We start from the raw sequence: 27,059 nt of genomic DNA, 5'->3' as shown, positions 1-27,059 counted from the left end.
AGCACTACCTCTCTGTCCATCAGAAGTGTCTGGAGAAAGAGCAGATGCTAATTTGTGTTTTGTTTTTTCCACTTCTTGAACAGGAACAAATAATCAGTCTAGTCAATCAAATCTGTGGAAAAGTATCTGGTAAAAATGGCAGCATTGAGAACTGTATCAGCAAGCCTACACCAAAAAGAGGACCTCGTAAGAGAGCAACAGTAGACGTGCCATCATCTAGGCTTTCATCCTCCAGTTCATCCAAAAGTGCTTCAAGTTAATCCTGAAGATGCCAACACTCTCATTTTGTCAATTTATATATATTTTTTGTAATTATTATACCATAGTTTGGAGTACTTGCTGTAGAATACAAGCTGTCTTTGCACTAGCTCTAAAGAAGATTTTCTTCTGGTTTTAGAGAACTAATTTTGTTTTAGCATTAAACTGTTGAATTTTTTTTTGTACTTAGAATAGATAGATACAGCAGTCTGATTTTTTTAAACTGCCGTATGTTCACTGTTTTAAAACCGGCAAGGGGCTGATAAAATATTAATTTGTATTGTCCCTATGGCTGAAAAAATAAAAAGCCTTTTTGGTAACTGTGAAAAAAGGCTTTTAACCCATTTTTTGAATAGGTTAAAGTTTGATGTGTTTTATAATTTGTTCTCCAGTCATGTGAGCAGATTTTTCTAGAGAGAAAAGGGATAGGAGACAAAAACTTGAAAGAAATTGCTTTACTTTGGATGTCTTTTATTCTGTCACAGCAAGATGAGTTTTGTAATTTTTTAAATTGGAGAATACACACTTTCTTTGGGAGGTTATGGCAGCTGAAGATGGACTTTGTTTCCTAACTGTAGGCAAAAGGAGGAGATTTGGAGTATGTTCTCTTTTACCAGCACATCACTATGCATCTGTTTTGAGGGGGAAAAATAAAAATTAAAAAAAAAAAAAAAAAAAGGAGGAAAAAAGACTGCCTGCCTTGAGGAGTCACGTGAGGGAAAACTGTGCCTGATTTCATTAGGAAATCCATTCTGTTATTTTTTGGTGCTGTTGGCTACTTTATCAAAAACCCTTCAATAGCATCCTTTAACAAAAAAAAAAAAAAAAAAAAAAAAAAGAAAAAAGTGATTGAAGCCATAAGTGCTTCTTTTGTCATAGACGTGCAATCTTTCTAACATTCCATTTCCATTCCACTGCTGTTTTTCACACCTTTACACAGTCAAGCATTAATTTTTGTTTTGAATTTGTTTCATTATATGATCACATTTAGAGCCACTAGCAGGTCTGCATATTTCTTTTGAATGTGAAAATGCATTTGCTTTCATCTTGTCTATTTTTTCTCTTCATGTTGTAACAAAAAAAAAAGAAAATCACACCTTTTGTACATATGCCTGTAAATTTTTTTAAATACTTGAGCCTTTTCTTGGGGTGGGGGGAGGGATGGCGAAGAGACAAGATGAAGAAAAGCCTTACGTTTCACTTTCTTCATCGGTTGGATTGGATGCTTACAGGGTTTTTCTTGTAACATTTATAAGTGCTGCTTACATCACTGAACAACAACAAAAAATAATAATGGAGTAGCTGTTGCCCTTTTCTGGTTGTGTGTACAGTATGTGTGGAATAAAAAAGGGAAAATGTTTTCACAAACTGTTTTGTTTCGTAATTGAATTCAACAATACCGTAGCTACCCATATTGCACTGAGCTTGCCAGTGGTGACTGTCAGGAAAGTCCTATAATACAATTTGTTGGTTGTTGTTGCAGAAGACTGAACTGTTTTGGAATATTTAACAATAACATAAACAGAGTCAAGTGTTTTCAAATGTGGTTGTCTGGTTTTTATGGCCTTGCTGTGTACTTTTCCCTCTTGACAGTAAACTTCTGACTATGGCTTACAGTTTGACATTTAATTTATTAGCGCTGCTCTGCTCTCTTTCCTTGTAAGGAAAGACTTCATGTTGTTTATTGCCAGTTTTTTGTTTACTTTCCAGGTTTGTACTACGAGGTTTAATAAAAAAACAAAACTTTTTTTGACATTTTGTCTGTCTTCTGAAAAGTGAGTAAAGTAAGCTCCTTCAAGAAAAATTTCTTTCAACAGATGCCTCGTTAAATAGTAAATATCTAATTGTAGGTAGTGAGCTTCTAGTTTTCATGTCCCAGAGAGGTCAGGAAACACTCTGTCAGGTAACAGGAGATGATAGAGTGAATCCTTAAGGAAAGTGGCTGCTTCCCAGCTGGCAAGCAGCAGGATGCGCCTCACTGCCAACCGTTGGCTTTGTCAGGGCAGGTCTTTGGAAGGGATCTACATCACAGCTTGTCCTTTTACTTACGCTGTTTCCGATTACATTCCTTCCCTCCGTGCATGAAGAGCAGGAGCCAGGAGCCTTCTCAAAGGAGAGCAGATCCCTGCAAATAGAGTGTGAGACTTGACAAGAAACAGGTATTAGACATGTTCAGACCTTCATTTTAGAGAGAAAAACAACTGCAGAAAAAAATGGCAGTAAGATGATGATGACTGTAAGTCCTAAGGCTTATAAAATGTACACACTTCATTTATAATTCATTCAGGTTTATTTCCCTCAAATTGCTGGCTTGCATCAGTGTAGTCAAACAGATGTTACCATGGAAAAGTAAATTACACTGGTGCTCAGGATAAATAACCTTTTTTTTTTCTTCCCCTGATTCCTGAATTAGTCTCCTCTGTTCACTGTCATGGATAAAATATTTGGGTAATCAAGTAAAAGACATGGTTGGGATAGAAATACTTTATTTTATCTCGAAAGAGGAGTACGTTTATACAATGCTAAGATATCTGCTCCACGAGGAGTGTAACATTTCAATAGGCATCTCCTCCTTTTCAGTTTTTTTTTTTTCCTTAACACCTATGATAACTAAGTTGGTCCTGAACAGGAAGTGTGAGAGAGTAGACACTGCTGCATTAGTAGACCAAGGCAGTAGGCAGACAGTAGGTAGTAAAGAGTAGAAAATAACTTTTCATTTTGGTTTGGATCCTAAATCTTCAGTTGCTGCAGCTGAAAACATGCAAGGAACAATTTGGGTTCAGTATTACACATCAAGTCTAAGTATTTCCCATCAGCCATTTAAAGGTTAGTGGTCAAAGTAACTTGTATTTTTCCCCTTTAATTCTCTTATACATAGTATATACAACAGTTTTACTGCTCCCCTGAGCCCCAAGACTACTGTTAAAGTGTGTGTGCTTTAGGCATTTTTTTTTTTTTAAAAACCAACCTCCACATGACTGGCAATATTGTAAAAAGGCGGTATTACTAAGTAAAAAGATCTGGCTGTTATGCTTGGTTAGCAAACTGTTACACAGGCAAGCTCTTCATTCACTTGTTCATTCATTCAGAAGTCATTCTTAAAGGATATGGTTTTAAGATTCAAATAGTTTGAGAGTCACTTTCATCACTAACATCTGAAGCACCCTTTCTTTCAGTTACAGCAGCAAGAGCAGTGTCCACTTGAACTTCCTCTTCATCAGACTGAATAACTGGAGACTCTCCTTCACTTGCATCTTGGCTGGCAGATTCGGTACAGGTTGATGACAGTGAAGACAGTTTCTGTCGTAATTCAGACTGGCTCGGAACCTGAAGACTTATCTCATTCACGTAGGTGTTGGAGTCGGGCCCTTATAGTTGGGAAAAGAACAACAACAAAAATCAGCTGTGGCTCAGCAAGTGGATTGAGAAGTCAGTATATTAACTAACTGACCTTAACACTGGTTAATGAGTTGCATTCAGGCTGGTTTGCTTCTTTTGCAAAGCACCATTAAAAAACCCTCCCAAAACTCAAAGCTGCCTTTCGGCTTTCCTGAAGTTGATTTCAAATATGGGCCACAGGCTGGTTTTAATCTGTTTCTGATGGTGTGTATGTCTCTCGCTCATTCTAGAATTGCTAATGCTTGACATCAAGTAAGCCAAGATGGCAGGAGTATTCAGTTCTGACTGTTCAGAGATGTCACTGATGTCCAGTTCACCTGTTGCCCAAGACCACTTAATCCTCCTAACTCTGATTTCGATCAAGTCCATTCAGACTTCAGCATGTGCTGAGAATTGTCACCAATAGGAAAATCCTCCAGACAAACTGTCCCACTGAACAACACGTATAAAGCTGGGTGAAATTGAAAAAAAAAAAATAGCTAGGAGACAGGCCATAATAGTAATCTCTGGCTTTGACTAAAAATTAAGATGCAGAAGCAAAACAAGTTCTTGCCCACAGTATGAAAGCATTCCTTTGGTGAAGCCATATCATAGTTCAAGTGCACAGGAATGGGATTTTAAGACTATGCTTCCTCCATACTCTGTGCAAAAAAACTTATAAGCAAGTTCAGTGTAATGGTGTTTGCTTGCAGTTTGCAAGTTCAGATTTCAAAATTATCTTAGATCCCCTTCTCTAGACACTTCCTGGCAGTAAATAAGAAGTTAAAATAGGGGAACATCTGAACGTTCTTTCTGTGTGATCTGCCAAATCCCCTTCTTCCTTCTCTACCTAACAAGTGTTCCTCCACAGTCAGGGCATCCAGCTTCAGCACTGAGTAACCTTAGTGAGAAAACACTTTAAAATCCTGTGGGATTTTATAAAAAAATGTTTCAGGAGGGTTGGATGGAAACGAGCTGATCACTGCACTTTACCTCTGCTATGGCAGTTTGCAGAGCCATTCAAACTACTGTTTCCCATAGTCTTACCAAGTATCCGAGTTAAAATTTAACAAGAGAAGAGTCACATAATCCGGAGGCAACAGAAGCTTGTACTAGACACCATTGCTCTGGCACATTTCTTGCCCTAACTAGCTGCAATCTTAAATTCTGGACCTAAACTTGGACAGCAAGTAGCCCTGTATGTGACATTGTTTTAGCTTCCCTGGGACCCAGGAACTCCAAAGGAGAACATGCCTCAGCAGGTCTCCAGTTTAAACACAAGTGGATAAACACGTGCTACAACATTCACAACTTTTGACAGCTGACCAGCCTGCCTGGACTGAAACTACCCTGCCACTCCAGGGTGCTGCGCCAGTCCATGATGCCTAGCAGGTCTACTGAGTCCCTTCTTCAGGTAGTACACGGATTTATACTGAACATGTTTTTAAAGACACCTGTCTTTACGTTGTGCACACCAGCATGCATTAGATTAATTTACACAATGCACACACAGGAGGAGTTTTCTGGAATGGCAGAACGAGTAAATTTTTCCATTCCACTTACTATCATGAAATGTTGCAAAACCAATGCCCATAAGCTGGCAAGGCTTATAGCAAGACAAATTTGAAAATGCTTTAATGTCTTGAGCTGATTTTAATTTTCACCAGATACTAAAATAACTTACCTGTATTCTGTGGTGTTCAGGAAAATTGTGAAACAAGTCTTGCCCTGACCAACCTAGTTCTCCACTGACAGCAAAATGAAGAGTTATCTTTAAGCCATCTCATTTTTCTGAGAATGAAGACTATTGCATATTTGGCTTGATACGAGGGTGCCACGTCCTTAGAGCAAGCATAAAAATCCCTTCTAATTCAGGGGAGTGAATCGTCTGGAACTACAATAGCGAGGTTCGCAGGACTGTTACACTGTAGTAGTTGTAACTGTGGAGGAGTAAGTCTTGCTTCAAGCCGATCCAATCTCTGAATTAAGGTTACAGTGCTAGAACATAACCTTGTATTACAGCGTATGTACATATATGTAATATATACACTATCTATACATACACACTGTAATACATTACAGCGCAAAATAAATTATGTATTTTTTCAAAGGCTAATAAGTTTTACACCTGTTCAGGAAAAACAACCACACCTAGTAGTTTCTACACTTAGATAGTCCAGTTACACTGTTTGTTGTTAAGACAGGAGCTTCTTGGTCCAACATCTGCCAAAGACCCAGCAAGGGGAAAATATTTTCTGTAACTACTTGCATGCTCAAGAATGATCAACTGTAATAATGCACTGATTGGCTGCCTATCCAAAACCAGCCATCTGAATTTAGTTTTTGCAATAAAACATAAAAATCTTTAGTAGTCAAGTGTGCCTTGACTACTTACTGTAAGCTTTTCATGCTCACAGCAGGTAATAATCACCTTTACATAAGGAGGAAGAAAATTACCCCAAGATATTATAAACGTTTTTCTTTACATATCCCAAAATATCAGATAGGATTTAATGTATACTGGTTTTTTTACTGCAAGTACTTGTATAAAGAATATTTCAACCTGTATTTTCAAAGGAAATCAGAATTACATTTAAAGGAGCTTCATCATCTCCCCCAAGAAAACTCATTTTCGCTCTTCTGGAAAAAGGCATTTTAGTACTGAAGTTTTTAGTTAAGAAAACATACTTTCCTAGTGGATAAAGTATCCAGTAGTACTAATTCCTGCTTTATGCAGATCCCTCATCATGATGCAACGTGGCAAAGCGTAAAGAAGTAAGAAGGCTACATGAAAAGAGCTGCAGTGTCAGAATCACTATTCAGAAGCTTCCAGAACACTGTCATGTTTTACATATATGAACTGCTGGGTTGAACCATGTCTCTGAAACTTTCACTGAAGATCTTACACTATACAACTGGTCCGAATTTACTTCAAAATGCCAAAAGTCTGGACAAATTTTAAGAAAGCAGTTTTAAAAAAAAACCAAACCCCAACCTAACTACCGCAAACTTTCTGTTGATGTTTGTTAAAACATCCCCTATTAACTTTATATAGAGAAAAATGCACCTTAAAAGCAGTATGTAACACATCACCTATCCATCCATGACAAATAGAACATGAAACTGTAGTAACTAGATGAAAAAAGACAGTCCAGAAATACAAGTAGTTTTGCAGCAAGCTCTCTTGTACCGCAACTAAATGCTAATGTTTTTAAAACCACTAATGAAAAATAATCTACGTAAAGTGTTATGTTTTATGAGATAACAACACCCGTTACAAGTTAGAGCAATTCCGGTGATTTATCACTTTGTCTCTAAGCACTCTGACATTACTAGTATCATACCCAGCATGGGAGAAAGCATATTATTGTCTTCGCCTCCTGAGTTTAAAAAGACATCAAGTGCTTCTTGGTCAGACATGTCCATTAGGTCCATCTGTTCCAGCATGTCCACATTCACCTCCATGGAGGACATACTTCCAATCGGTTCTGTAGTAAAAATAGTGCAGTGAGCAAACTGACAGTCAGCTACGTGATGTTGTTACCTACAAAGCCTTCATTAGCTGCTATAATTGTATGCATTAGTAATAATTAAAGTAGATATGGAAGGAACACACCCACAGGAGCTGCTCAGCAGCCATCTCAGCCCAAATCCAAGAGTACTCTGTGCAACCTTTGTTGTGAAACTAATGCCCCTTACTGGTTTTGTAAACCAAAACATTTTTGGAACAATATTTACAGCAATAGCACTGTCAGAAATATGCTAGGGTGGGGCTCAGGGGCAAAGATTGAAACTTTCCATTTTGCAACACTCCTTTCCAATTTTCTCAACTAAAAGTCTTTTTAGAGAAAAACAAACACATTTAAGCAAACAATTGTGAAATGTCAATATACAAGGGACATGGAAATTCACAAGTAAGGATTAATGTTAACAGAGAGCAGCCACTCTTCTTCCTCGTTCAGTTAGTCTAATAAATGACAGTAGGAGGGAAAACCTAGGCTGATGCCCAATGTCTTCTCAGCATGGGGATTTCACATTATTAATGACTCAAGCAAATTACTTATTATTGTCAATGTAATACTGACAATTCACAAGGGAATGAAATACTTAGATGAATTCTTGGATGAGCATCTCATTCCTTGAACAATAAAACATACAAACACAGAACAAGTAAGTTCAAGGGTACTCAGATTTTAAGTCCAGTTGCTGCATGTATAACATCAAATACTACAATGAACAGTTTAATGGTTTATCTAAATTTAACAATTACAATATTAAAAGCCTTCATATGAGATGAAATCCTATAATTTGATTGGATTTTTTTCCAAATATACTATAGCTCTGTAGTTTTACATGTACTGCAGGATCAAATCTTTTATTAAAACAGTTTCTTTGCTATACATGGGTTGTGCATTATACTGCAGTGCTGAAGTTCACCAGGTTAGTAACCTAACCCTCTAACAGAGCCCTGTGTCCAGTACTAGCCAGTGACAACGCCCACTTTTTGCCTAAGTGGGCTATTTATATATAGTAAGCAGGAGACCCAAACTCAATTCCTTCCTAGACCAAAGGAATTTAGACTTACATATCCCACTTCTCAGAAGAATGTCCTCGCAACCAATCTAGAGCATCTTGCAGATGGGTGTGTATAGCACTCATGCAGAGAAAAGGAAATCTTGGGTTGTATTCTCTGTTCTGCTGTTGCAAACGATAGCAGAACCGGTCTTGGAGCAGGGACAGAATCTCTACATTTTTTCCTGCCACACGAGTGATGTAATCTCCCGCTTGCTTTCTTTCTGGTCCTACAATCCCTGCATTTTGGCCCAACAGATGGATACCTCCCACACAGAAGTATCTGTAGTCTATGGCATTCTTGTGCTTTAACTAGTCAGGAGATGCCAGACTTGAGTCATCTCATGATGAGGAGAGAGCTTAATCTGATCTCCCATGTCCTAATCACATACTCTGCATGTTACACAGACAATGGAAATAGCTACCACCTGGGAACCGTTTTGAAATACAACACTGAGCTGGATGCACTCTTCAGCTGCAGAGAAAAGTGCTGTTCCAGATTGGTGCTTCACATTTCCTCAGACAAAGAACAGAGAATCTGACTGATTTTCTAAGGTGTCTAGTTACCCTGGAACCCAAAGTTTGTTTGAAGAGCTTATCTGAACTTCCAATTCCACTGAGGAAGAATTTAGACACTGCAATGCTTCATCTGTAAGCATTAAAACTGCTGCTGACTCTGACCCCTCAACAATATTCTCCACGTTGTGAGTTTGTGGATTACACAGAAGGTATTTTAAAACTTGCCTCGCCTCTCTGCTATCTGCAAGTATCCTGTAGAAAGGTATTGCTCCATGTCCTGCTGGAAGGCTTCTTCAAAGAACTTCTGACGCTCCTTTAGCTTCATCTGCTGGGTGTGCTCCACATCCAAAACCTTCTGTGCATGTTCAGCATCTAGCTCAGCTAAGCATAAAACAAACAAACAAACAAATAAAACATTGCATGTATATCCCCCTGACTCTCAGAGTTTAAAAGCTTCTGAACCAGTGCAATACTGACAGACTGTTACTACAGACTGTTAACAAAGGCCGTTATAAAAGAAGGCCTCTGCGCTTCGTAACTGTATTTTAAATCTGACAGAGTAAGAATACTACGTTAGGCAGCACAACCTTCACATTAAGGTGATGTCATAAATATTTATCTTGAGGCAAGATGCAGATTTCTTAAACTGTAACGGCAGCAACATGTGAAAGCACTGTCCATCAATAACCGGGATTTCAGAATTCTGCTCAAAAAAGCTACCCGATAACGATGCTTCTGCTACTATATGTACCCTATACACCCAAAAGTAATACTTTTGATGTGAATGTTGCAACACATTTCCACCATTATCCAATACAAGTGGAAAGATATATATGTACCTACGCTTATATGTACATACATATAAATGTATGTGCGTGTGTGCACATGCGTGTGAGATTCTGGTTTTGTCAGCCTTCAGACAGACTGAAACAATCCTTTGAAGAATATCCTACACGTGGTGCATGTATGTATCCACAGAAGCCGTGATGGCAGCCTGAGCCGACAGGAGACAGGTAAACAGCACTGTTTTCAACGACAACACCACACAGTCATTCGGTACACAGGCTCTTCTCTGTATACAGCAGCAAAGAATGTGCCAGAAGACAATGATGATACTGACACCAAAAAAGCAGAGCCAACTGCCATGAATTACTAATATGACACCAAGCAGAAAGGGCCGGCTTATGTAGCTTGTACTGACATGCAGTGACAACTAAATTTGCTTATATGTACCTATGCTGGGTCTCTAGCAGCTCCTCTTTCCTCCCACAGCGAAAGCAGTATTAGATGGAATATCATTAGAACTCCTTCCCTCCCTACAGGAGTCGCTGACTGGCCAGAGGATGTACAAAGAAAAGAATTGTGCTGTTTAGTGAAGAATAACATCTTCTAGAATAAAGAGATGTGGTAGCTACTGAAGTACTAAGAGTAGCCAGACCACTATTAGAATATGCCTTGAAAAAAATGCTTTTTAGGAGGAATATATAAACTGGAACCCTTCCTTCTCAAGAGTTTTCTGTTCATTTTTCTAAACTGGTCTTACAAGTTCTTTGCTTACAATAAAAAAAAGAATTTGCTAGCTGAGCTGCTGATGGAAAGGATGGGTCTGGCAAGAAGAGCTGCTGGTGTGGGCTCTTCTACCCATTAGGGGAAGCTCCAACAAATACTGTTGGGTAAAAAGTGTCCAAGACTTCACACACCAGACAGACACAGCTAGAATATATAGCATCCATTTGGATAAATGCTGAAAGAGTGTAAGGTTTTCTAGGACAAGCATCATGTCGGTCTTCCAGGGAAAACGTTATGTTAATGATATTTTAAAATAAGGAAATGCCTTAGAAGTATTTACCATTACAGAGATTATTATCCAAATGCTGAACATGTTTTATTAAACCAGGCAAAACCATCAGAGAGCAGTAATTCACTCTGTTGCCTGCGTCAAGGTCACAGATCATATACAGAAGCAACTGAGCTGTGATAGTTGCCAAAAGGAGGCATAAAACTGGACTGACACACCAAATATCCATTAAAACATCAGTAAATAAGCTGAAATCTTTTTTTTCTTAAAGCAGATTTCAGAAGTAAGATGTCAGTGTATAATAAGGAAAGCATTTTCCTTTAAGTCAACACATCTTTATTATCAATTACACTGTTGCGTATGATGACTCTATGTTCCTTGGAGCGACTCCTTTACTCCAGTCCTGAATGATGAGCAATTATTAACAACATTGTGTATGATGCAGAAATGCTATTCAATTGTAACAATAAAAGCCAGAGGCTCTCACTGACAACAGAAATTTCTGTCTTTCTCATAATATATTCTGACAGTTTTGTACTCTATATGTACTTCAGGATTATTTTTAACCCCAGAACAGAGACAGCATCCAAACAACATATGAGACTGATACAACTTTTTTCTTAGTACTGCACCCTCTGTTTTCTTTATTTTGTCTAAAATGTCCTGTTAACTATTGAAATTGTCGCTGGCCAAAGCTAAATGGCAACAGCTGCCTGCTGTGCTGACATATTCTAAAGAAACTCAAAATACTCTAGCTGAAGAGTTGTCATAGGTTTGTTCTCCAAAGTCAGTTACAGAGAGTTAACATCAAGAACCCTGCTGCACGATTTCACGCTCTGCCAGGTATAATAAAAGCTGCTTGGCTAAGCAAAACCAAACTGCTACATGTGGGGTTTCTGTTTGCTGTCAGAAATGTGAAGGATGATGAAACTAATGGTCAAACCTGAAACAAAAATGGGTTTCTTTTACAAAGCTATTCAGAATTATGTTTTCCATAATCCAAGTGACATTTTACATGTTTATAAAACACTGAATAGAGCCAGCACCAAAAGGAGTCCTAAATTGGACAAAAGTATCACCCATATACCCTCATATGCTGTTCATGTCCATATACAAATTCTTACAGACGTCACTGAGACCTGACATGCTTAAAATATTACTGCATTTTTCCTTTCACCATAAAATTGTACCTTTGAATTAGTAACTGCACCTATTTCTTAACCACACTGCTGTGCACAGGAAAAAAAAAGACTACAGAGAAAATGCTAATCCACAATTAGATGCAGTCTTACAGGACTTGCCATGATAACCCAAATACAAGGCAACTTCAATTCTACACCACCTGGGACTTTCAAGAGAACAGAAGTAAAAGGAGGCAGAGTATTTCTTAAGAATTGGAAACTCAAGTGCTGACGTACAGCCTTCTGCACCATCCCCAGGAACAGCCCCACAGCCAACCCACAGCTCACCTCCCTCAGTCACAGCACGACTTCCAGGCTGCCTCCTCTGAAGCCCAAGTGAAGAAGCAGCGCTCGTCCACAAAACCTTCACTTGCTACAAAACCTCATTTTCTCCAACACTGCTGAACAATGTGCTCTCGCCAGCCTTGCGCTCACTGTGCAGGTGCTGGAGCATGGAAGTCGGGTCTCCTTCAGCCTGAAGCAGCCTCCGGGTAAGCACACTCCTACTGAGATGCTACAATGCCCTCGTCTCCCCTCTAGCAAGGTGAGGATTTATCAGGAAATTTCAGGAGACGACTCTACTTCTCCAAACACCTCAGCATGAGAAAAAGCTACAGTCATCATCTGCTTCTGCCCCTGTGGATCCTGCCCATATCAGCTAACGGAACCTGGAAAGCTGTACCAGCTAATTCCAGTCATTAAAAGGACTGCCCTGTGGTCTTAAAGGTCAACGGAGGGGGGGGAAATCAGTGCCCAGAATGTAGTCCTTAATGCATTGATTTTCCCTATAGGTGCTCCCTCCCTCAGCCTTTTTTGTGTGCAAAAATATCACCATATAGCTGTGCAAATAGGCCAAAGACTTAGAAATCAAGACAAAACCAGGAGTACAATATAAGTATTTGGTACAACTTCCATCTTTTCACATCTTAATTTACATTTCTGATACCTTTCTGCAGCCAGAAGCTGTGCTAACCAGACACTGTATTCCTATTACAAGATTAATTTATTAAAGCCAGGACCTCAAGATAGATTATTTTTTTAAAGACTTTATAAAATATTTTTATTTACAAATAAACTCTATTTCTGGAAAAACCTCCCCCCTGTATCTTAAATGTTTGAACTAAACACTAGAATAATCCAAACTCCAAAGGAACAAATTACAATAGCTTATAACCATATACCTCAAGTATAAAGGACACTGTTTTCTGATACCATTTATATGCCTGACTGACACTTCCTACAAATTAAAATTCTGCCACAGTACCTAAAGTTTCTATCCAACCACCAAGCTAAGTGACCATTTTATACTTTAATCTAAAACATTTTCCACTTATGCACAAATTTCCTGAACAAGTATGGCTACAAATAAAACAAATTAGAGAATGACTAGGAAAAAAAAAAAAATCAGCAACTGAAAACACTGGTTGTTTACATTGCTAACACATCCCTTAGACCTAATGTGAAAGATGTCAAGTTGTCCAAAGGGATGGCTTTTTGGTGCTTTCATACTGTTATTCAATCAGTTTACTTTCCTGCAATTAATTTATTATGTTACTTGATAGTTCTCATGTGAACCAGAATCCATAAATGTATCTGAGCTAAAGAGGGGGAAGACACAGAGTAACACAAAAACTGGAGCTTAGACTAAATACCCTTTTTTCCACCTCTGTAGTTCATCTGGTTTTTGTAGACTCATTCAACCCAACCATAAAATGTATGCAAGTATTCTTCTCAGGGATTTTTGCTTTCACTAACGATATCAAAGTCTCAAATGGCCCTTCACTGAACTCACTCCAGGTTTTTGATGTTCTTCCTGTACTGGGGGCCCCAAAACTGGACACAGCATGTAGACATGCTGAGTAGGGGAGGATAATCCCTTCCCTTAATCTCCCGGTCGTGCTTTCATCCCTACAGCCCAGGACGTGGCCTCCCTTGCTGCCAGGCGAGCTGCTGCTCATGCCCTGCTCGCTGCCCACCACACCCCCGTGCCCTTTCTGCAGAGCTACCCCCTGGTCAGACCCTCCCCAGTCAGTCTTGCTGCAGGGGCTCCTCCTGCCAGGATGCAGGCCTTTGCATTTGTACCTGTTGAATTTCATCATTTTCCTGTCAGGTCACTCCTCCAACCTCTCTAGGTCCCTCTGGATGCCAGCCCTGCCCTCGAAGTATGGCCTGATTCCCCCCAGTTTGGTGTCATCAGCAAACTTGGTGAGAGTGCCCTCCGTCACCTCCTCCAGCAAAGACCAGTGTGCTGCTTGTTACCAGCCTCCAGGTAGAGTATGACCCATTAACTGCTACCCTCTAAGCCAACCAGTTATGTATCCATCTTGTTGCCCATCCATCCAGGCTGTAACATCATAATTTGGCTGCAAGAATACTGTGAGAGACTGTCAAAACCTATTAGTAAGCTGGCTATTCACTAAACAACTGAAAGCCTTCAAAAACCAGAATGATAAAACCATTAAAACAGACAATGGAAGACAGACAGCCAAGTAACTTTTCAAGTGAATTATAACTTAGTAACTTATGCTTGCAACTGCCTCATTATATACCCTTTTAAGTAAAAATATCAAAGCAAGACAAGACACCAGGGAGCGCTTCAAAGAATACAGTTTTTCTCCAAAATGTTTAAATTATTCTTGATGGAATTTAGAATACATTTTGATAATATGAGGGAGGAAGTTCAGAGCACTCTTGCACTATACTTTGCTGACAACTTGGGAGAGTCTGTTGACAAAACTTGAAAAAAAATTGTAAGATAGATGAATTAGCTGTACAGTCTTTCTTCCAAAGGAGTAGGAAGAAAACATGTGAAAACTAAAAGATTTAATTGTTTTTAAACTCTGATTTAACAGTCTTTTTATGAAGTAAATTTTTCTTTACAAAAGGTATATTCAAATAATCACAGTCAAAAAAATTAAGTCCTGATTTACTAGAACGTGAAGACAGGATTTCACTGGACTTCAGTGACAGAAAGATCATCTCTGTTGGAAAAAATATCATCATTCCAAATGAGATTTATTGTCTGACAATTTTCAAAAGCCTGCATTTTCATGAAGAGATATTTTATTAAACTTCAGATTATCAAAATTGTTATTAAAATATTTATTCAAAATAATAGCCATTAAAAATGACTGTGTATATTCCCTGACAATTTCTAACTAGTGTTTTTATAGATTGCATCAGAATATGAAAACTCTAATTAGCCCAGAAATAATCTAGTCAAGAGGAAAAGCAGCGGTTTTACCAGTGCAGAGAAATTATGAAGTTGCCCAATAAAGTTTCAGCAAGTTGGCTTACCCTGGAAATTCCCTCTAAATAAACAAATTGCTTACTTGAGATCCTTGAAAAATACAGAAAAAGCCTAAATAAATATCAGCATAAACCACTGAAAATAATCGCCTGTGTGTATGCCAAGATTCCAGTTACTAAAGCAGCACCTGGAGGAAGAAGCAGCTTCCGACCAAGGCGACAGGAAACAGAGCTTGGGAAAAGGTTTCCACATAACTCCAAACTATCTGGCTACGAGGAAATCATTGTAATGAAAATATACTAAAAATATGCTCCACCAAACAGCAAATGCATGAATCGGGTTCTAAAAATGTAAATACATCTAGGATTAAAAATAAATCATTTATAATCATATGCCTCACAGTGTGTGAAAAGAATTCAGAGCTTGACAGAATTAGGATCTTTTAGGTCAGCTAAACAAAAGCTTATTGCATCTACATTTATTTTACTTCCAGTTTTCTTCAGCTCTCTCCTACTTTTTAAAGCCTTGTAAAGTATAATGAGACCTTTCTAAGGCAGACCAGTGGCTTGCTACTGCAGATGAGACTACAGCTGAGCTACGGACAGACTGCACCTAGTTTGGGTTTGAGTTTTTAAACAGTTAATACAGAGCATACTGTAATTAATTTAGGGGTTCAGACAAGTCTAAAGCATCAGAAGATATATATAAAAGCTTAAACCCTGCCTTGCCCAGCTGTACTTTTTTGCAACAGAATGAACAGAACATGCTACATAGCAGCTATATGGCACATGATATTCTTTGGATTGCTTTCACTTTTCTCTATTCTCTGCAAGCTTAAAAATACACCAGGCTGAGGACTCCTCTGCAAGGTGGTCCACAGCAGCATAATGGACTCTTGTTTTAGATCTAGATCTACTGTGGTTCAGAGACCGTAAGAATGCTTTTCGGTTGTTATATTTCTCATAAAAAACCATCCTGAAACCTGACTGTATTTGCCTACTTCTTGAATTTTTTTAATTAAGAGCAGACAAATGTTCATGCCTGCAAATATGGTAATTGGGAACAATTTTAAAATTGTTTTAATTGGTTTTAACTATAGCCAAAATCATCATGGATATCCTGTTCTACAACACATTATTTTTTTCCCCCACACTTGCTTCAGTATTTTCCTACCTTCACATGTGCAAATGCATGTCTTGCAAAGTATGGTAATGTTACAGCAAAAGCTGTATTCTCTCCTTCAGGACCATACTTGACTACTACTGGGTTAACAAATCTACAATCCACCGTTTTCCAGTTTCCTGGTTCAGTTCCATTTATGGTCCCAAGAACACCGAGTGACAATATCTGTCTTTCTAGAAGACAGGATTTAGCAACGTCACTTCGGTGAGATGCAAGTACCACAAACCCTCATCCACTTGCACCAGGACAGGCTCTGTTAGGAAGAGGGTCTTCTAACTCCCCCATTCCTCCTTTAGTCAGATTTCTAGCCAACTGAAAGAGAAGAGAAGGTGACAAGGGAAGGATAGCGTTAAGCTGAACCTCCCTAGCATAGAAAGCAAATCAAAAACAAACAAAATGGCAAGCATCTGAGGTCACATGCTTGTTTCCCACCTCCCTGTAAATCCAGCATTTATGGTATTGTAAGAACAGTAATTCTGTTAGTAAGCTGCAAAGTATTTATTTTCACTATAAATAAACCTGACAATGTCACACATATCTTCAGTACATATACGTTTATTTGTGAAGACAATCTGGCTTTAAAATCTAGCCACACATTATAGAAAAATCCCACTATGACAGAAATTATACTTGAAAACAGTTCAAATGACTCAGCACTAGTCTACTGTCATGAAAAGTTGTATTTAATGCATACGCTCTCCAATTACTGTTTTTTCTGTCTTACCTCAAAAAACCTCATTTTCAGATGGAAAAACTAATCAATAGCAAATCTAAAAGCAAAATACTTAAAATAGAAACCACAGCACTGCAGTATTCTATCCAGGTTTGCAGAAGTCCATGAAACTGTCCAAAATAAGATTAATAACATCCCATCATCCAAGTACAAATTGATCTATCAAACAATTTAATTACTATTTTCCATTCTGAAAAGATAACCACCTTTCCTTTGGAACTGGAAGGCTCTCAAAGACAGACAAATGGCTTCTGCTACTACAAAAATAGTGCTAATCTTAACCTTTGCACAACTCTGAGACATTTGCCTTCTGGATCAAATTATGTGCATGCATAGATACATAAATAAATTATGAGATACTATTTTGCTGTCACAACACATTGTGCACATGCTGAAAATATGGGTTCCACAACATGGCAAATCAGTTGGCAGGTATCAGCTTTTACTTGTCCTTAAGAATAACACAAAGTGTCGAACTCTTGCTTTGGTGAAACTATTGTTCCCCCAGACTACAACCATCTTCAGATACACAGGCTAGCAGAACAATACCATTTGGTGCTTAATTAAATCATGCCTCAAAAAACTGAAGGTGAACAAATTATTGCCTTCTTTCCTATTAACTAAAACAAAATGAGGCTTTTACTCCATATATTGTTTTCAGAATAACTAGATTTCTGATCTGAACATGCAATTTATACCTCCCTCTCCAGATGGGTAGAGCCTACAGGCTTCAGAGACAAAAAGGAATGCGCTGCAGATTCATAGTCTCAGTATAATCTGACTTACTTTATATTGACAGTGATGTATTTTAGACTATAAAAAAAAAAAAGCCCTGTTCAAGACATACTTTAATACAAGTCTTAGGTTAACTTAAGTAATGACTGCTCAATCAGAAATAGAAAAGAAAAAATCCTACCTTTCACAAAAAACCCTATGCAACCAGTTGAAAAAATTTGATTTTTTCACATCTCTTCCACATGGTAAGGCATTCAGTATGCATTATGTAAACTACATTTGCTAACAGATGTGCTTTACAAATGTGCAGCAAACAACACCGTACAATGATGAAACTGCTATGTCCATCAGAACTCTTAAAACATTTTTATTCAATAGTGAAGAAGACCACGTTGCAAATGCAAATTATGCTTCAAGTGTATTTGATGCCGGAAACCATTCCAAATCATCAGTCCTCTCTCATCTGAATTGGACATCAAACTGAAGTTCTGAAAGCACAAAGCCTGTAAGCATTACTGTAATCAACTGCAAGAGCTATTTCTCAGTTATCAGCTTTCTGTTAGTGTTAAGAACATTAGGGCCTCGTTACTTAAACAGGGCTTTTAACAGAGCCTAAATTTCACACTTTAAACAAGGAACAAATATTTCCCTTATTTCAACAAAAACAGATTCTGTGTCCAAAGATGCACATGAGGTACTTATGCTAAAACATGCACGTCTACCTGTTTGGAGTGGGCTTGATCAATAGGAAAGGACTAGGGATTAACTATAAAAGGAATAAATAGGAGAAACCATTGGGGTTGGGTTTTTTTGCAACTTCTTTCTATTTTAAGCGAAGTATAACAGGGGGAAAATTCTACGAATTAAACCTAAATGTTGGAAGTAGTCAGAACTGCAGGACCGTCAGTGAAATCACTCTCTCTCTCATGTAGAAGCCTAGTTTGTTTACGATGTCACAATTTCATATGCAGTAATATTTTAAAAATACTTAAGCCAATCATCATATCAATAGCACACACAGAATACTTGAAGTATTTATTTTTTTCTTGACAACTTTGTCTATTTCCTCTTCCATTTCTGCCAAAAGAACTTCTTCAATACAAGCAAAAAAATTGCTATTCATCCATCATATTACTGCTGGGTTTATTTCTTCATTCTTAGAAGTTAAGACGAAAAAGGACTGTTAGATTACAAATCCAGTTCAGTTCAACACTGTTCAGTTAATGTCCCAAAATGAATCACACTACAGACTATCTTTAGAAATCCTAGTGGTGACTAAACACTTTTGTTTGATATGATTAGCCAAAGGAGAACTGAAGTACCATTCACTCTAACAAACCAGCATCTAGGAGCATCCAAACAGTTTCTACAAAATAATATGAGAGGGAACTAATTTGCTAACAGACAACTATCAGGGATGCATTACCAGAATTTTAAAATACATGCAGTCCTGCATATTCATTACACACAGAGTATCAATTATGGCAGACCAGCTTGTTTTAAAAATCCCTATTTATGCTCAAACATAAAAGAAAGATGACAGCATTCTTTTTAAAAATTGAGCACGTAACAGTGCTATTTACTAGTAAAGCTAATTTGCAACAGTAGCAATGGCATGTCTTTTCCAGACTTTTTATAATACTGTAAGACAGGTCTCTTCAAACTACATTATAATATCCTCTTACAAAAGTGCTGTTCAATTAATGGGTTGCTTTTAAATTCAGCCAAGTGGACAGTTACAACTGTACAGGCACAATAAAAGGAAGACAACCAAAACAAAAATCATACTACATTTCAAACAGAACAATGTGGCTGAATATAAAGCAGTATTTTCAGAATATATGACTATATTTTCACAGCTAAAATTCCTCATTTTCTGCTATGGAGAGGCATTATATAACAAGAAACATGGCATCTTATAAGTGCAGAAATATACATCAGTGTAATTCTTCCAATGAACATTTTTAAAAACAAAATGGCTTATGTGAAAAACAGTTTAGTTCGGACATGGACTGTGATTCAGATGTAAGGCAATTTTCAGTATGTCAATTGTAAAGAAAGGATATTGAGTTTTAAATTTTTAATTAAACATTTTAAGTTTTCTTACATGCATCTAATTTTCATATGCTCACTCCATTCCACTTGTTTCTTCATTTTATTTTTTACAGCTTAATAAATGGTCTATAGCTCAGAAATAACAGATCTTAACAAAAAAGGCAGCCCAGACAAAACTTCCAAATTGTAACTGTCTTTAAACAGCTCAACTGTAAGAATAAAATTCTTTTGATGATCTTGAAAAATGTTTAAGATAAATCTTTTTGGAGAAAAGAAAGAGTCTTGAAAGATGATCGCTCCCACTGCCTTGCTGACTTATTTGTGTGCCATCTTCTAGCAGAATTGTTCTAAATTGTTCAAATGTGCAACTTTAAATATTGAAGGTGGAATAAAGGTTGCCTTTATATATAGTGTCAAAGCACTTCCATAATTTTACTGTTAATTCCAAACAGTTTCTGCAACTTTGACATGTCTATTTTTTTTAAAAGCATTTAAGGACAAACCTTGAAGAACAACCATACAACACAGGCAGATGAGAAGAAAAGCAAAACCCTACCTTCCTTACAGTCTGTAAACTATGACAGAAGAGTGTGGCTGGGTTTACTTCTTCATTTTGTTCAACCCTGAGGAATGTCTCATGCTTTAAATTTTCCAGGATTTCAGTATTCCATATGGAAGCCAATATTTACTGCTAATATGAAGGGAAGCTACCAGGTCACAACATATCAGTAGTTTTCAAATTTTTACTCTGACATTGAAGTTTTTATGATGCTTATTCTTTCAAGACAACCAGACTAAACTAGAGTATCAATGCTGGAAAAGTCAAAGTAGATCATCACACCAAGGAAGCTCTGGTGGCTGGGTACAAAAATAACTCTTCTAGACCGACCAATTCTGAAGAAGAAACCCTTCTGGTGGCTTTTGCTTGTTTGTTTTTTTAAAGAGGATCAGCCATCATCTGTCCACCTGCAGCTGGCATAGAATTGACATCAGTTGTAAAACCAACAGCCACCATATTGTCAGCTCCAGCTAAAGCCGTAATGGCAACTGTGTTCACTCAAAACCATTTTTGCAGTTTAGCCATTAATTCATCAATGAATTCATCAGGCATGAAGTAACAGTGCAATTTTAACCTGTGCTCATATTGGTTTAGCTTACAGGAACAGGTAGATTGATTTCTACAGTTTGCTATTCAAATCAAACTGATTTAAATAACTGCAACGTTAATTTTTCAAGTACTGTATTAGGCTGGTTTAAAGATATTGTGCAAAAACTAGCAGGTTTTTTCTCCTGTGCAAGATCTAAGATCTTAATACCTTTACATTAATAGATTTAATTAATTGAGATTAATATATTGACTTATTGGGATAAAATACTGCTAGACAAGTTTCAGTGGTTAGTATACCTAATCAGGTCATCTGTATCCTCATAAAAAGAGCATAATTTACAGGTAAGACTTTTTCCTTATTTGATGTGCACAGTTTTACACCTGCTTCTTATTAGGAGAATCATTATCACTAAAGCAGTATAAAACTAACTAGGTCTATCAGCTGCTTAGCCCAACACCTCAACATATATATAACAAAAAGAGAGACACCGACGCAGAGCAAACTAGGGAGAGGATGGAGCAGATGTGTGATGTTACTAACACATCAGTGGAGCACTGAACAAGAGAAAAATATGAAAGGAAAGGAGATACAAAGTAAGAGAAATGAAGATGGGGCAGGGGCAGAGGGGAAGGGCAACTGACAACTCAGATTGCTCAACAGAGCTAATAAATAAGACAAGACCCTTTATTTTGGATTTTTCCAGTCTGGCAGAGATTAAACAAGTTGTGAGAAGAAAAGCAATACTAACCAGGAGAAAGAAATTTAAAACAGAGTCACAAAAGGCTTTGCCATATTGAAACTAAACACCAAGAACAAAAAGCCACTGCAATAAAATTGGCTGTTACCAAAGAAATAAGCACTACTGAAGCTACTCTGCCAGACAAAAAGCGAAGAGGCTGTAGGAACAATTACAAGTGAATGAGAAAGCACATACTGCGTGACCATCAATGACTAAAGCCTATGCCTACAGTAAAAACGAACTGACAGATGACACCTAGGATACAGTATCTTATTCAAGCAAACAAAGAAAACCCACCTAAAGGATGCATAGACATCAAAGTGACAGCGAAGACTGAATAAAAAGCAGAAATTCAAGAAGCTGATAAAAGCACTTACAAAGGGGAAGGGAAAAAAGAAGCAGGTTGACTGAAGAAGGAAGTCAATGTAATTAGGACTGTGACACCTGTAAAATACGCTTCCTACGAGATCATTCCTTTCAACATACACAGCGATACGAAAATCTCTCTCGCTCCCTCCCCCCACCTTCTTTTATTCCAGTGCATGGATGCCACACAAGTCTTCAACATCTTGGGACAGCAAGCACTTACTTGTGCCTGTGCTGCAATACAGTATAAAATGAGGAATTAACTCCTCTGACATTTTTATCAATCAACTTCTGCCATTTGTATGCAGTTTAAAAACATTCATCTTCAGGCCAACTAAAAATACAGAATACTTGATTTATAATCTTTTCCTTAACTCCTGAATATGTATAAGGCTCTACTAATTTAATTTTTAATTTTATTCTTTAGAATATTTTAGCAGTAATTAGTCGTGAGTACTTTAAGCCTCACAAAATGCATGCACATTTCCTGCATAATGTAAACACGCAGTTGATTTCTCAGAAAGTTACATTTCTTAACTATTTCTCTAAACAGCACCTCTCTGCACTAGGTGTCATTTTCTATAGCAATGAAAATCACATGCTATACCTTTACAACAGGTATAGCCACCCATACTAGTAACAATTCAAAGAGCCCCTACAGAACTGCAGTGATTCTGAAAAAGTAGAACTGCTGATTTTTAAAGCATTAAGATAAACTGTAAACAGAGGTTTACTGATCCTACTCAAGTGGCCAAATCTTCCTCACTTTCATATCTAAGCTTGTGTAATGTGCCTCTCAAAAGCTGAATATCCACTAATTTTAGAGGACGATATCATTAGAACACAATATGGCCTTTATTAAATATGAATTGTTTGTTCACAACACATTCAGCATGACAGCGGGAAAACACTGCCTTCAGGCAACCATTATATCTGCCCTGTTTCCTTCTCTTTCTTCCCGTCATCATACATCTGCTTTGTCAGCCCCAACAGCATCCAATTTCCATGGGCAAAGAGATTTGTTGCCTCCTTTTTAGAGCAACCAACAGTATTTTTATTTGATACTAACACAGAAATAAAAATTATGAAGTTTAAGATTTAAGCTTTCAACAGAGATTGAGGCAGAATAATTCTTACCTCTTAGCTGTTACTGTAGACTCCAACAGATGACACCGTGTTTGATTTCACTGGCTTCATACAGGGAAAATTTCTTCCGTAGTCAGGAAGATCAAGATTGATTTTTTAAATAAAAGATTAAATTTTATGGAGGTGGGTTACAAACAACATTATGGGATCTAAACATTTGATGCTCAGACTTTGCGATGCCTTTTAAAAGACAAATGAGATAGGTAGGCAACATGGGATAGTGAAGAGCAGTTATAGGTTATAGAACCTATATAGCAGCTATAGAACAAACTCCTCGCAAGACATAACACTGAAATGATCCGATCTGTCCCGGGGCTTGGCTAACAACAGACCTTTGGAACATGAAGAACACCACAACTATGAGGTCTTCCAAGACAAACAACCAGGGACAGCATCAGGTACATGCATCGCCCTCAGTATCAGTTTCTGAATATACTAGAAATTATGAATGAGGCTTGAGGTGGGGGTGGGAATCAACCAAGAAATACTGTGGGGGCATTCTTGTTCTGTTGGTACACGTATTTTCTCTCGAGGATCGAATGAATGATAGACCAAGAAGGTGTTCAGCAAGTGTTGAACTTCAGCCTATTGTGATTCTTTTACAAACTATCAAATCTGTTTATAATAGTGACAATCCACGGCTAATGAGAACTGAAGCATTCGTAAGGAATCAAACTAACATCATTATTACCATTTCATGCTCTATAAAACTGTAGAAGCTTGGTAAATACACTTGCTGATATTATTCCTTTTAAACTATTTTTCATGTGTGCTAAATTTACTAGACAAGTTCCCTTGACAATACATGTGTTTATATATGCAGTAAATACAGTATCAACATCAAACAGTGGCTGCATCACACACAGATGAATCTAACCATAAAGTCCTGAAATTTTGGTCCAGAAGGAATAAAAAAAAGCACTAAGACTTGATAATACATCAAAACTGTATTTTAAAAATAAAATTGGTAAATTTGGTGCATTATTCAAGAAAGCAATAAGTTCTTCACAACCAGCCATAAAATATATACAAGATTATAGAGTTTCATGAAGCATTAATTAGTTCCTTTCTTTCACTCAAAAATCCAAACTACCAGGTTCCCTGTAAAATGCTGGTTTGTCTCTATATATTCAGAACACGGGATTTTTTATAACATTAATCTGGTTTAAATAAAATATATGTGTATATATATTTCATTAGTTTATTTTTATGAATTAATTTTATATATTAAAATCTCTATACAGATGCAAATCCCTTAAGTCAATTTTAATAAAGGTAGATGTATAAATGCATACTTAAGTACAAATGCATTGTATTCAATGTATTGCAAATCATTTCACATATGAACACATTACAGGGCTAGAATGAATTGCATTTTGCTGAAGAAGTTTGCAAGGTAGCAGTTTCTGCTTACCATTCAAAAATAGGTCAGAAATTATATACTTGCATACTGCTATTATAATCCACTTTTTAAAGTGAAAACTGTAATAATATCAGCAGCTATTAAAGACTGATGGCATGTTTTTTCTAACACTAGCCTAATGCTTTCTAAGTGGTAAATTGAACGATGATACTAAGCCTAGAGGGAAAAAAGAATCAGGAAAAATCCTGAGAGAGATTGCATTTCATAAGCATGCATGTATAGTAATGTATTGAGAGATTAAAACAAGAAATGTTATTCTTAAACCCCCCAGTAAAATGAAGAACATATATTTACAGCAAACCAGCCTATAATAATATAGGTCACATCAGATGATTCTCTATTTGGAAATACCCCTCGTGATCAGATCAGGAGATAGCGAGTTCTGCTCATATTTAAAGTGAGACTTCAACGTAGGGCATTTCACATTTAATTTTGTTTTAACTATTCTTCAGAAGTCCTTGGTAGTTGAACAGATTTCACCCTTCACCTTTATTCACCTATAGGAACAGATTTGAGAGAAAGGCAGCAGTCAACTAGTCAAATCACCAGTACTGGAAGTATAATGTACATCCACTGAGTCACCAAGGTTATATAAACTGATACAGCAAATTGATACCACTCCTTCCCTGCCTCCCAAAATACAAGCTACTCAACTACTCAGTCATTACAAATGATACCTTTGTTTCAATGCTAGGAGAATAACTGTTGGAGCCCAGAAACCGAGCTACCTTATCAATCAAGACGAGATCTGGAGGCCAGAGCTCAGGCTTATCAAGTAAGGCAGCACGAAGATGGGCTATTTGCACTTTCACTGCCCCTGCTCATTGTGCAAAGATGAACACAAAACTCAGATTTTTTCAGATCACTCCAAGATTTTTGTAAAGAGATGAAATAGAAAGTCCTACAGTAAATCACTTCTCAGGTGTTAGGCAGACTGGATTGCACCTAGCCAAGAGGTAACAGTACAAAAGAACAATATGAAGTAGCTGAACTATAAAATATAAAAGAGCTATGTTTAGAAGTAGTCATGAAAAATACTTCTCTAGGTATATGCACTTTTTGACTTGCAGTATTTAACACTGTCAGTATGTGAACTTGGAGCCTCCTGAAGTGGAAGGCTCCTAAGAGAAACAAAATACTTGACTAATATAGTCTTAAAAAAGTCACAGCACAAAGAATTCTTAAAATAGAAGCTTGCAAAGCGCATTATATTGTCAGAGCAAATCTGTCTCCATCTCACTAGAGATGCTAGCTCGGTGATCCGCATGTAACTCCACCTATCTTTTAAGGCAAAAACTGTCCTAGTACCACTGCTTGTAGGCTTTAATGCAAAGTTCTGGCAATTGTCCAAGACTTTGGAAGGGAGAGCACCCAGCTTTTTAAATTTTCTTTTTAGGTCATGACATAAGAGATCACACTGATGTCCACTAATGCTCCATTTACAAAAGCAGAAGGAAGTCAGCAACTTGTACTTTACTTAAAGACAAAATGAAGGCACTTCTAAAAACAATGCTACATTGCACAGAAACTTCACGTTTACACAAGTTACCTAACACTTTCCACAGAGCTTAGTAAAACATGAAACTGAGAAAATATCATGTACTACATGGAATTGAAAACCAAGGTTAAAACAGCATATTTTTGTCCATGGCAAATAGGCATTCCTAGCAAACAGAGATGTTTTTAAATGGAAGTTTTAAGGGAAATGAGATATCAAACACAATTTTATCCTGTCCCCTATGCTTAGAATATGAAAGGGCATCATCATCATCACAGAAATGACCAGACTAAGTTGGAGGTTGCATTTAAAAGTTCGTAAGTGATATTTGGAGCTTTTGTCATGTCTGAAGGAATACAAATTGGGTTTGGGACTTGAGATGTGGTTTAGTTTTCTGGCAATGATAAAAAACCCAAAAAGCTTACCCACCCTTTTATCAGACTTGTCCTTCTGAACAAAGTTAATGGTTATATACAATCTTGTGGCTTTATATGGAACTCTTTACAGTAGCCTTTGCCAGCAGCCAGATGCCATATTGCCTTCTATATCAAAATAGCAACTAAGAATGATGGGTAAGGACATCACTGGAACATGGATCCAATTAACAGAATATTGCAAAATTGACATTTATATAACAAACTTCCAGGTTAGTCATCAATGACTAAATTTATACCACAGAGCTATTCTCACCCTCTGTAGATATAAGAGCAGCGGTTTCCTAGAAACTCCAAAACCAACAGCTTACGAAAAAAACTTTTCTGCCCGACAGATTTCAGTAGAAGTTGTTCAAATACTCATATGTTCCTCATCCCCAGTAATTTAATGACTCAGTAAGTCAGAAAACAACTGATGCTAGACAAAATAAAAAATTGAAGTATCACAACATGGGCAGACAATATTTTCAGCGCTTACAGGATTTAAGAAAGCCTCTTTGCTGAATTAATACTAGAACAGTTTAACACAATTAACAATTAGCTGGAGGCATACTAATTACTACAAAACAAACCCCCAAACCACCCCACCCCAACACACATTGGCCTTTCAGGAATTATTCTCTTTTTCTTGATGCTAATTCCTTCGACATGTTTACATGTAGAAGTCTCCCTGCACCACCTCC

The 27,059-nt window shown here is 37.4% G+C and overlaps 2 protein-coding genes across 10 annotated transcripts in view; one reads left to right on the top strand and one right to left on the bottom strand.

Moving 5' to 3' along the window:
* The window catches only part of JARID2 (jumonji and AT-rich interaction domain containing 2), a 225,289-nt gene extending 223,278 nt beyond the window's left edge, over positions 1–2,011 (top strand). For all 6 annotated transcript variants that reach the window (XM_074828927.1, XM_074828896.1, XM_074828936.1 and 3 more), the window contains one exon: positions 84–2,011. In XM_074828927.1, coding sequence (XP_074685028.1) covers positions 84–260 — 177 coding nt within the window. In that variant the 3' untranslated portion in view covers positions 261–2,011. The remainder of the gene's footprint in view (positions 1–83) is intronic.
* Positions 2,012–2,727: 716 nt separating this feature from the next.
* The window catches only part of DTNBP1 (dystrobrevin binding protein 1), a 70,118-nt gene continuing 45,786 nt past the window's right edge, over positions 2,728–27,059 (bottom strand). For all 4 annotated transcript variants that reach the window (XM_074828958.1, XM_074828985.1, XM_074828968.1 and 1 more), the window contains exons 8-10: positions 8,953–9,108; positions 6,981–7,124; positions 2,728–3,626 (exon numbers count right to left, since the gene is read on the bottom strand). In XM_074828958.1, coding sequence (XP_074685059.1) covers positions 3,379–3,626; positions 6,981–7,124; positions 8,953–9,108 — 548 coding nt within the window. In that variant the 3' untranslated portion in view covers positions 2,728–3,378. The remainder of the gene's footprint in view (positions 3,627–6,980; positions 7,125–8,952; positions 9,109–27,059) is intronic.

Source organism: Strix aluco, chromosome 1 (genome assembly GCF_031877795.1).
Source record: "Strix aluco isolate bStrAlu1 chromosome 1, bStrAlu1.hap1, whole genome shotgun sequence".
Taxonomy (NCBI): Eukaryota; Metazoa; Chordata; class Aves; order Strigiformes; family Strigidae; genus Strix; species Strix aluco.
Note: the sequence above shows the minus strand (reverse complement) of the source record. Positions and strands in the feature narration are given on the sequence as shown.